The following is a 12,360-nucleotide window of genomic DNA, read 5'->3' as shown; positions in this document are numbered from 1 at the left end:
TGTCTTGCTGTGGCAGAAGCCTGGCTACTAAAGGTGTCCAAAACTTCCCCTATGCACAGGCAAGACACAGCACCAACCAGCCAGAACAAACCTCAGGGGGCTCTGGGAACTGCACAAGTGTGATGACTGGATGCAAATCATGCATATGCTCATGGTATGTCTCTAAATTAAAGACCAACAACAAACCCAGTAGGCAAGTTTTTTTTCTACTTGCCTACTCTGTGTCACTACTACATTTAATGCAGATACACACAGTAGGTGATATGTCCAAATGATGTGTTGATGGCACGACAATTTACCTGTGATTCTTTCAGTCTTTAGTTCAAGACTGGACTTATTTGGAAAGAAATTACAGGTTGGATAAAGAAATTAGCTGAGGCTAGGTGACTAGCATGTCACTGGTCAGACTGGGTGATCAAAATCGTGCCATTTAGCCTTAGAACACAGTAACCTGTGAACACTATTACATGCTATCCACTCTCCCATTTATTTTGGTGACCTTTACTTTTTCTTCTTTGAAGCAATGATGCTCAGAGCCATCACACAACATTTCATCCCCCAGACTGCTTTCACATCTTTTCTGTATCATTTATAAGGTCTTGTAACTTGGAACACTTCCATATGGCACTACTCCTGACCTGCCAGCCACACACTTTCATGGGGCATATGTAATCCTGCAACAGATGCAGACGTATGTCGTCCCAATACACCAATGTCCTCTTATGCTCCTTTCCTTGCATGTTTACTTGTGTCTCCAGACAGTAACGTATTACTTATAGTATTATCCTGTTGTTTTTATCACCCAAGACAGGCACTGAATAAGGGAACCTATTTTAAAAAGAGAGCACCTGAGAATGAAAACCCTCTGGTGAGGTCGCAACTGGAGGCCACACAAATAGCTAGATAACAGAGACTGTGTTAACAGGGTGTGCAAGCAGCCGCAAGAGTCAGCTTCCTACCTGGCTTGTACTTCCTACTTGGAGGAGAAGTGAGAAAATATCCTGTCAGCCAAGAGCATGTGACTATTGATTTTCAAAGGAAATTATCCTCCCAGCTGCAGTGGTTTTTAAAAGTCCATTCTTAAACACTCTTCTCAGTTTAAATGGATGGAAATGAACAAGCCTTGGAGGCCTTCATAAGCAAGCATCTCCAGGAGAGATCCACACTGAAAACCAGGAGGAAATCACTAGTTGAAGGTCCTACATGAATCTGCTAAGACTGTGGGTCTGTAAAGTCTTGTTCTTTTTTGTTCCATCAGCTTATGTGAGCAAAAAAGGGCAAAATGTGCTGATGCACATGCACTTTTTTAAAAACACTACAACTTTTTACTCCTGAATTTTACATTAATGTATCTGTGCTTGATAAAGTGATTTTCACTTATCCTCAATAATGTTTTCCAGACCTGAACACAGCACCATCCAGACCCATATCTCACATAAACTAGTAGTGTGAAATACTGCTACTGTAAATCAGAAACATTAAAGTAGAACAGGAAGCTTTTGCAGGCAAAGAATATGCTACATTTTGTACTCTTTGTTCTACAAGAATTTCCTCTGTTTCCCCTGTCTCTACCTTGAATATGTACTACATGAATCATTTTACCCACTAAGGAAACACATCTGACCCTGATACTGAAAAAAAAATCCATGTCGTATCAGCAAAATCTTTAACAAGAAGAAATGAAGAATAACATGTAACTTTGAAAGCAATTATCAAACCCAGGATATTTTGTACAATTACTCCAAATGACTTTGTATCATAATTTCTTATACTAACATATGCATCGCATTTTGCACCACAACATGAAAATGTAAATTCCATATCCATTTAGAAATGGATCTGAGAACCGAGGCAAGAAATGTGTAAAATCCTCAATTCTTTCCAGCAATTAACTCTCACTACCTGTGAACACTCCTAAAACATGTATTTGATGGATACCCATTGGGTATACCTAAACTGTACTGAAAGGTGATCTGCAAATAAAAATGAAGTCCAAATTCTGTGGGTGTAAAAGTGTACTACACAAATACGTCCCAAAACCAATTGGAAGAGCATGCGTGCAGAAATGGAACAGAAAAAAACCCACAGAGGGGCTGCAAGGAACTGTAATGAATAGTTAAAAGCTGATGTATTTTAAGAACAGTCTTCAAAATGTGTTCAAAGCCCTTCCCCGCAAATAATCTAACAAATAAGCTGGTGAAAAGTGTAAGAGCTTTTTGCTTCTCTTGTGCTCTAGTTGTATGTACAGAAAAAAAACCTGTAGTCACGGTTATGTTGTCCAGGACTTTAGAATAATACAGATAGATGCTGCACAAGACTGCATTTTTCAGGATCTATGGCTGTATATAAATAGAAGATTGAAATAGCCTGTGGAACACAAGAAAACAGTAGTCCGAATTACATTATTTTAAATTAGGCAATTATGTAGCAGGGGTCTGATTTCTAAATTGCTTTTTGTTGATTTTTTTTTTAATATAAGAGGAATTAAGCAATTTAATACTTTTAAAAGTTCGAGCTATGACATGAAAGAATGAGAACCTGCTCACCTTGAAAAAAAGCCGATTCCTTCTATTCCTTCATTCTAATGGGTTGCTGTCTGCAATCCGTGCTCAGGTAGAGTCCCTGTTTAAATCACAGACAGCTCTGTCTGGGAAAAAAAACTGCAGGACAAAGGCCAATATTTGAACTGGAATTTGTTAATGTTAGTGTAGCTGTCCAAAACCCAGCAAGAACAGTAGCTTTTCAGTAAATAACCAGGTATTCCCCCTTTAGTCCAACATAAAGTTTATCTATAATCAGCTTCTGAGGAGTGTGGTGAAGAGGAAGGATGGGCTGGGTCTTTACAGTGCACTGTCAAGACAAAGGTGATAGGTATGTGACACTCTGGTTCCACCTTCTTATCGTAAGAAACTAGAAATGCAAAACCCAGCTGTGATTATTTGAACAAGTCACTCTGGGAAAAAGAAGAGGGAAGAAACAAAGTCCTCACAATGAAGTAACACTATTGAAACAAGACAGTTGACCTATGCATTATCGCACTGAGAAGGACGAATTTTCCTAAGTGCTCAGCAGTAAGCAGTTCCCGTTGGAATGCAGATGCCGCTGAGAACTGTGGAAAATACTAGAACATCTCTGAATGCCAAAATGTAAGACAGCCTCTGTATTTGAACTTGGGTGCATAAAACCAGGTATCTCTGATACGGAAGTTTTAAGAATACTCAACCCATAACTGCATTAATGAACAACTAAATCCATAGCAGCACTGCTAAAAGCCACTATTTTTTTTAAATAAAGACATAAAAATATGTTAGTTATGTGAAAACCCAAACTAGATACAAGAAGATAATAAAACTCCTGAGAAAAATGGTTAAAAGAAAAGCAACAGTAAAAATTTCCAAAGAAGACACTGTGATCATGTAGTCTTGAGTAAATTTATTTTCCCAAATTCAGAGCAACAGTTCTTGATTAACACAGGAACAAATTATCCGGCTTGACTTTGTGTCCCAACATGTTACTTCAGTATGCCCACCTAAGCTACAAAAGCAGACTGGTGCTGTACTTGTCCCAAACCTTTGCCTTAAGCCAACTAGCCAGATTAATGGAAATCCATAGAGGTGGCCAATTTTTTCCTTCTAATTATACTTGTGCAATCATATGGAGTTCTTCACTTTTGCGCAAGCACAAGCTTTATCCCCTTTAAATCAGTCATATATTAAAGAATAAGAACTGTGAGAAAAGATTATTCATTCCAACATGTTTAAACCCAAAGAACTTCACCTGCTCACTACCTGAATTTGCACAATTCATGGTAGGATCTAAACCGTTAAGAAATCAAAGCAGAAGTCGCCCTCTCTCATGAACAGGCAAGTCTCAAAACAATCAAGACCTAAAAATGAAATGCATGAGCTATTTTGACTAGCATACAAACTTAGATTACAATGATAAAGCTGATATTAATCAACTTAATTTACTTGTTAAGTGCTCTGTCCTACACAAGAGGTACTGCTCTGCATTAGCTTCTGCAGAAAGAACGAAGGAACAAAGTCTTTGTTATTAATCCTCTAAAACGAAGATTAGGTTATTTCTGTAGCCTGTAATAATGCTTTTGAGTCTACATTTTAGCCAGTCCAGTAACATGCTTGGACAAAAGTCTTGTTTCATGCCAGGGAAATCCATGTTCTGAATTTTCATTGAAGAAATCTGGCTATATTTCAGCAAAAGCTCATCATTTATTATCCCAACAATAACCTTGAAAATTAAACCCAGACTCTGATACGTGGGATCTATTGATAGCTAATTTTCTCTTTGCTGTACAGTTCTTTACAAGTATCACGTTTACAGCTGCGAAACACTTTGAATATGGGTCTTCATATATCTTAAAAATATACAGAATCCTTCTTATGGCAAATGACACCCAACTACACATATATCCTTTGATTCCATCAGCAAGTGCTAATAATAGAAACTTTAAGAGAAATTGTTTTCAATAATTGGACTCTAGCTTGAGATAAACTCCTTGTATTAAAGCAAACCACTCACTTGAAATGGGTTTTTGAAATTGATCCTATTTTAGAAGGGTTCAATTTAATCCAGTTCCATTTTTCTAACCAACTGGCACACTGTTTGCTTTCCACTTCAAACCTGACCGTATGGTATGCCTTTATGGTAACTCTCAATATACTCTAGACTGCATCCTTGGGAATATTGCACTGCTCTCAATAGCAAAATACCATGAAACCCTCACTTCCTAAATAAGGAATACCATGGTTTTAAATTACACTCATTATTAAACTAAGGTTACATTCCTGCTGCTAAATTGAGTTGTAATTATAAAGCAGAATTAATAACTAAATTTAATGAAAATCCCATTATGATGTAGCTTAGCAAATCAATCTGAAACTGCTTTAAGTAAAATGACAGTCACAATATAAAGGCAGTACTACATTTGAGCCTATTTCCTCAGCTTTCGGGATGCCTCGGCAGAAAATTTAACTTCAAAATGACACTGCCTCTCACCTCAATAGCAAGAACAAGCCTAGAGACAAGACCACAGAGATGGCAGGGTGATAAGAGAAGTTCTTTTCTGTCGGGAGGGCTGCCTCCAACCTTGGTGGAGCTCACTGAGAAACTGCATTCATGCTGGTGAGGCAGAACCAGGCCATCTAATTTCAGGTCATCAACCCCATGTTAGTCCAGAGAGAATAACACTCAAAGAGAATAAAAACTCTTGGGAAAAGAGGAAAGTTATTCCAAAATACAAAATTTTAATTCCATTATGCTTTTATTCTTCTAATCCATGTGCCATATAATAAACAAAATTTGATTTGGGGGGTTTTGTATCTACTGGGATTAAAATCTACAAAGAACTGAGTTGTGCAAAAGGTGAAACAAAAGGAGTGTCTGATTTACCCCAAATTACACTTATTAGGAATATAGTCATCTCAGAATACAAATGTAGTTAAACAGACTCAAAAGGAAAAGCTTTACTTTTAGTATGAAACACTGATGAAAGACTTGAATTGATCTCTCTTCTTCCTCATTTAGCCTAATCCTGCACAAGAACTGCAAGACTAGTTACACATTAAGGATTTTTGAAACTTCAATGGAAAATTTCTCAAGCACAAGACAAGAGCTGGAAGGCAAACAGTTCTTTGTAAAATTATAGATCTACCTCAAGAGTATGCAAGCAGGTTTAATGTTGACTGCGTTGCTGAGGTATACTAATGTAATATAGATGGTGAATGGAGAGGAGAAAATTACTTTGCATTCAGCTGAAGAATAAATATACACAATCATCTTCAAAAATCAATGCATTGCTCCAACATCTGAAATCAAGCTGAAGGTAGATTTGTAATCACAAGCAGGATTTCCTGCTAATGAGGTGTAAACCAATGTACACCAATAGTCAAATGTTTCAGCTCTGGTGTCTTGTGCTCTGATGAGTAAGAACCTTGTACTACTCATGTTCACAATAATTTCAGCTCTCCCTGTCAGTAAGAGAGATACTCTGAATAATGTATGTTGTGCAAAAGAAATGAAGAAAGTTTAAATAAAATAGGCAACGGGAAGGGAAAAGGAAGAGGACTATCTCCAAACTCATAAATCAGATCAATTTTGCTAACTTACAACAGAGTCTATCTGCTTAAGCTACCCATTTCATATACACTCATGATTTAGAATAAAAATACTAATGTTCTGGGCCCATTTGAAGAAAACAAAAATTGTGTAAGATAACCATTAGAAAATAGATAAAAACTGAACATCCAAAATTATTCCAGTTTCAAAAGTACATGCGTGAATATTTGGATAACCGGTTTTATCTAATTAAAAGAAAAAAATATCCAAGTTCCACTGTTGTAGTGAATTATCTGATCATATGCCACCCACAATCATCTGAAATACTCTGTTTACTGTCCATAACACATGCAAGGGGCCAGGCCCTGAATCTTCACAAGTAACCTCTGCAGTAAATGGGAAGAGAAATAGAGGTAACCGGTCATGTCTCAGAGCTTTATGCTTGAACTCACATGAATATTCATTGCAGCCCAGCAGCTCTAAGGCTTTTGTACTGTATATTTGGGGATGTGTACACTGAGTAATTTCTACACAAATGGCAAGATCCAAAGCCGCTGTTTCACAGTGGTTCAGCAAAGAGTTATCATTTCATATTGCCATGAAATGACTTAATTCAGAGCTGATGGTGGGGGTTCTTTAATTAGGTTAGAAAATCTCACACATCTGTGCTTTAGAAGCCTCTGTCAAGCCAGCAAATTCAATCACACGGAAGTCAGTGTCCTCCAGCTATCAGACAATTGATTTTTGCAGGATTCTGCTCATATTTAGCTTAAGGGACATGCAATATGTGCATTCAGTTGTCAGTTAGTTTGCCTAGATTTCATTAGGAGATCTGTTGTTTAAAAAATACTCTTCAGTATTAAAATGCTTCAAAAAAGAAGCAGTAGTTGGATTACTGGCACAAGACTGCAAAATTGAAATAAATACAAACTTGAACTAATGCAAACATACACATTGGTTTAAGTGGGAAGTACGGGCTTAAATAAACCTATTTAATACAGATGTACAGAGTTATATGAGCATGCACACAGATAAATGTAAACATTTACTTTCTTCCTCTATCTTTGCCTCCCCCCATACTGTAAAGATTCATCATCTCTGAGTCATTGAACTCTTTGGAACTGAAACTGGATTCAGTTAAAAAAAAAAAAAAAAAATCAGGTTATGAATCACTATTTCTATAAATGACAAAAACATCAAGGGACAGGTTTTCCTCAGTTAAAACAATGCATGGTAAATACAACTTAAAGTGTCTGGTATGAGAGAGAAGAATCTGCTGTGAATAGTATAAATAAGTAAAGTTTGGGGCAAACCCTTTTTGAATCTATGGTGTTAGACTTACACAGAGAAATGGCTCAATTTTAGACAATTTTGATTTATGCAAGACAGAATTAATCCACCAATGTTCACACAGAAATACTGTGCAATGCCCTTAATCCAGAAAGTAACAATAGCCTCAGAAATTATCTGGCAGAACTGGATGTGTAGGCAGAATCTAAAATAATTGACTTCACCTAAAATTACTGATTTCAGTATGCAAAAATTTTAGTCCTTTCCTCTTCACAAGAAAATGAAAGTTTAAAAAAGCTACTGTGTCATTTGTCTTCATGGAATACATAATCAGTGCTTGCAAAAGTTGACATGCATTGTGTTATTTTCTCAATGAAATACAGCTGCATAGATCTTACTCCTTACAGTTTTAAAGCACCTTTTGAAATGTTTTCTCCTTATGGAGTTTGATACTGATTTTCACGCTAAACACAACTAGATACATTGCTTAATATAGAATTCACACTTAATGGGACATCAATCTTTCCTGCATAAAATGAATGGAGCCATTTTGGCAGCTCAGAAGCTTTTCCTGTTAACAAAGGTGGCAAGGTCATCCTGAAACTTAGAGTACCAAAGACTCATATAAATAAATTTTCCAATCATTCAATAAATTATATATGAGAAATGCACAGTACATTGTATGTTTACATATTAAAAAGTGACACAGAGATGGCTGTGATAAAGTGGAGAGAAACACAGAACTTAATTTAAAGGCACGATGAACACTAAGACCTCCTCCAGTATGTTTCTATTTTACACTCACGCAGCAATATTGCTTAGGGTATCTACTTCCAGAGGCAATTCACTCTTGAATGAAGAGGAGGAATTCAGAAACTTAAAAGACTACAGAAGAAAACCGATAAAGTCCTAAAATATGAACATCAAAGTAGCAATGCTACTATGGTTTCAGCTTTGCCACACTATGTCTCACTGTCTTACATAATAACATGAATTCCTTTTTCTAAGCCAGACCTACATGAAGATAAATAGAAACAATGTTTTGCCACTACTGAAGATTAAGCGGTATCCAGCACATGTTTAACCACCGCTAAGGACCCTGAGGTGATTCAAATATAGTAAGTTCAGCTAATTATACTTTGCTTTTTTAAAAAAGAAGAGGAAGAAAAAGTAAATGTTGCCTCATTTGGTAAAGGCATTTCTTTTTCTGATTTCCTCTCTGGTGTATGTGCATCTCTATGTGTGCAGGTGAGTGTGTATAAAATATATAGTAGGAAGAGAATATTTGTTCCAGTTGAGGTGGTCTGTGAAATCAAGTAAATCAGATACTAACGTGATTTGGCACCAATGTATGGATGCATAGAGACATATCCACACGATGTATGCATTACGAAATGATAAGAGACATTTACAACCTAGAATATAAGAGCAGGGCTGCCTCAAGTGACATCACCAGATCAACTGCAGCGTCAAACAACTCAGATATATTATCCTGCACACCACTGTTTCCCTGTCTCTTTTCCAGCCATTAGAAAAGCATTTGTGAGCACAAGTATTATCGTATGCTTTCAAATACACGTAAGGCACACCATACCCAAAAGCAACAAAGAGGAACTGGGGGTGTACAGACTGATCGAGACATTCATAATTTTTTTTTACAACAAAAATTCATCTCCATAGAAACTGGGAAGCAAGAAACTACAGTAATAACACTAAAGTAAATGTCACATCAGGTTAGTTAGCAGAAGGCAGGAGAGGGGACTTTGCTCCACTTAGAAACTAGCACATATTGCTGCCCCTTTTGCTCTTCTGCACAAGGCATCTATACTGAAGACAGACTTACTGATGCTTTTTCAATACAAGATAATGATGTTATTTCCACATGTTTACTTACAGGCATTTGTTACAGCGAAGCTGTTAGCTGTTTCAATGTTGTCTACATGAGGAACCAAATTAAAAGGTGCTTCGGATGCATTTGGGCTGGTGTTATGGAGAAAAATTGCTAATCGAAAAGCAGTATATTCCTGATCTGTGTTCCTGATGAAGAGACCACCTACAAAAAAAAAACAGAAAAAAGAAAGGCAAAAAGCAAAGGAAACAGCGTGAATTATTTGCAAGCTACTTACTATCTTGTAGCACCAAGCAACTGTCTCTCCCAAAGCTGCACAGTAAGTCTAGTCCTACGACTTTAACGGATAAGGAACTAAACATATTCGTAATCACAACCACTGCCTTTAAATCGCTGTCCTCAATCGATTTTAACCTCCCTGATGCATTCATGCTTCTCTTCTGACTTCTCAGTTTCCAGCCTTTCATACATAAATACCCAGATTTGTCATGATTACAGTGACCTTTTAAAGTGTTTAGCCTCCATCTCCCTGATACGGAACACACTGGTAAATCAGCTACTCAACAGCCTCTTACATTAAGTGGCGGGCTGATTAAGGGGAACGATGCTTTTTGGATTACAAAAAAAAAAAAAAAAAAAAAGGGAAAATAACAAACTCAGTGTAGGATAATCTGCACTGAACAAGAATATAATGAACTTTGCTCCTCTGCAGCCATGTGCAGGCAGGGAGCAGCTCAGCCTTGTTAGCAGCATCTTTAGAAGTCCACGAGAAATGATGCAGTGATGGAGCTGAGCTGGATAGAATTCAGCTAGCTGCGTCCCATACGAAACGCGTCTGAGAGGAGGGGAGCAGGAGGAGATGGGAATGGGGTGAGGATGGGGCATTGAGCTACAAGGGCAGACCTACAAACCCCTAAACTTTCCAACTAGAAGGGAAAGAAGGGTAGCGCTGGCTTTTACCCCCCAGCCCTGCCGGCTACCGCATCCTCCCGGTGCATATAACTCCACATCCCTCTGGAGTCAGTGAAAGGCGGGGGGTTCGGAGAGGGGAGGAGAAGGGGGAGTTTAGGCAGTCAAGGGGCATCATCCCCGAGCCCCTTCCTTGCCTACCAAGCCTGCTCACCCCCGGAGCTAGAGCGAGTTCTGCGAAAGAGAAGCATCCTCCCTTCCACACGCAAACGCACACACGTACTGGTATACACACACACACACACACAGATGTACACACACACAGACGCACACGTACACCGATACACGCGGATTTCTTCGCGAAGGCAGGGAAATGGGATGGTGTTGGAGGAGAAATGTTTAAACTGCCTCAAGAGCCTCCTTCCCAACTCACTTTGCAAAGGATTGAACCCCTGGACACACGCACACAGCCCAATGCAGCGCTTACCTATTTGCACACTGCTAGGAAAAGCTCCCATTGCTAGTCCCCAAAAGCCAGAAAACAACAAGACAAGCTGTCTGCAAATTATCCTCATCTTCTCTTTTGCCTCTCTGTCTCGCCTTCTCCCGCTCGCTCGCTAGGTGCTGCTCAGAGAGGCATTGAGGACGAGGTGGCTACAAACAAAATCAAGAATTAAAAAAAAAAAAAAAAAAAAAAGAGGAAGGGGGAATAAAAAGAGAGGTTTCCTCCCTTCCTTCCCTCTTTTTCTCTTTTTTTTTAGCGTGTTCTTGTGTTTTAGTATCTGTTCGCTATTCTCTCGCTGCCGCTCCGCCTCTCTCCGGCCGCCGCTGCCGTTTCAGCAAGCCATGCCGCCGCGCCGGATTTTTCCCGCAGTCTCCATCGCCGGGGAGCGGTTTCTGTCCGGCTGCAAGCCTTGCACATGCAGAAGATGGTGGTGAGTTTGGCGGCGGGGGGGAGCGGCTAGTGGCGGCGCGGCGGGCGGACATGCGCCGTGAGACACCCCCCACGCCGCCGCCGCCGCCGCCCGCACCGCCGCGGGCGCGGAGCTGCTAAGCGCTCCCTGTTCTGCGCCGCCCCGCAGAGCTGCCCGCGGGTTCTGCGCGCACTACAGCCACCGCGGCAGCGGCGAGGCCGGTTGTGTTGCTTTGGGGTTTCTATTAGTATTATTATTATTATTTCCCCCCGTTTCTGCCGGTCGCACATCTGCGTGCGCGCAGCGGCGCGGAAATTTGTGCGGCGGAGGGAGTGAGGGCCAGGCAAGGTCACTGCCCCGGGCTTTGCGCGGGGTATGGGGAGAAGCACGACCGCTGCAGCCCATCATTCGCGCGGCTGGGGATGGCGTTTATTAAGTACCGGTTATTATTAATGAAGGTGGCAGGGCGGCTCTGCATGTGCTGAGCTGCTGCGGAGCGGGGGGACGCAGCTAGACAGACATCCCTCCCACTCCGGGGGGGCTCAGTGCCGCACGGGAGCAGCGGGACCCCCGCCTCGCTGCCGGGGTTTGCGGCAGAGGATGGAGCAGAGGGACGAGACTAGGGAAGCGCTCAGCGCTTGTGGGCACTCATGCCAAAAGGAGAAAGCAAATAAAAGGAAAACTTCGCTGCTCCTGTGCTGCCGCCTTTCCTCTCTCTCCTTTTCTTCCCCCCCCTTCTATATCCCCCTCTTTTTAATAGAGTTTTTTGTTGTTTTTTTTTTTTTTTCCTTTTTCCTAGACCTTTGTCTTTGGTGCCGTTAGATTTTTCTTTACAAGCTTTGGAAGTTCCCCACAGCAGCTGCCAGAAGTCTGGGGATATTGCAGTTAATTATTAAAAGATATATATAATAAATGATAGGTAATGAAATCACCCAACAATAGCTGTATGTCAGGGAGGGGAGCTTCTAGTTTTACACGTGGCTTTGTGGAGAGATTTCTGTCAGTCACAGGGAACGATTGAAGCTCAAATAACTTAATTTTAAAATGTTAATTTGCAATATGAAAGAATTTTTATTTTTAAGGTGAGCTTTGTGGCTCTGTGCTCAAACACACACATTTGCTCCAAGACCAGAGTTTTGCCTGCTTTCCTGAAGGTTTACTTTCTTGGTTTGTTACTACATCCTGTGTTTCCAGGCTCTGGGGTAAAAAAGACATCCCCTTTAATTGCTGCAGTGGGTGACAGTGCTTTTTGAAGCATGACTGTGGGCTCCTCAGTGTACCCAAAAGAGCAAGCAAAGAACACTGAGAGCAGATATATATATA

At 40.1% G+C, this 12,360-nt stretch overlaps 1 protein-coding gene across 12 annotated transcripts in view; it reads right to left on the bottom strand.

Moving 5' to 3' along the window:
* GRIA4 (glutamate ionotropic receptor AMPA type subunit 4) overlaps nucleotides 1-11,272 on the bottom strand; it is a 216,763-nt gene extending 205,491 nt beyond the window's left edge. For 2 of the 12 annotated variants that reach the window (XR_009728640.1, XM_061374448.1), the window contains exons 1-2: nucleotides 10,611-11,263; nucleotides 9,260-9,418 (exon numbers count right to left, since the gene is read on the bottom strand). Coding sequence is in view for 11 of the 12 variants with exons in the window: in XM_061374448.1 (XP_061230432.1) it covers nucleotides 9,260-9,418; nucleotides 10,611-10,698 (247 nt within the window). In the remaining variant the exon portion in view is untranslated. Of the gene's footprint in view, nucleotides 1-9,259; nucleotides 9,419-10,610 lie in introns of all 12 variants that reach the window. The other 10 variants (XM_061374444.1, XM_061374445.1, XM_061374446.1 and 7 more) reach the window with 8 other exon arrangements.
* Between the last annotated feature and the right edge of the window lie 1,088 nt (nucleotides 11,273-12,360).

The sequence above is a fragment of the Neopsephotus bourkii genome, unplaced genomic scaffold, assembly GCF_033783945.1.
Source record: "Neopsephotus bourkii isolate Nb327-2 ecotype Australia unplaced genomic scaffold, CSIRO-AGI_Nbou_v1 NB_1638, whole genome shotgun sequence".
NCBI classification, from domain to species: Eukaryota; Metazoa; Chordata; class Aves; order Psittaciformes; family Psittacidae; genus Neopsephotus; species Neopsephotus bourkii.
The sequence above is the reverse complement of the archived record's forward strand: the minus strand, read 5'-3'. Positions and strand labels throughout refer to the sequence as shown.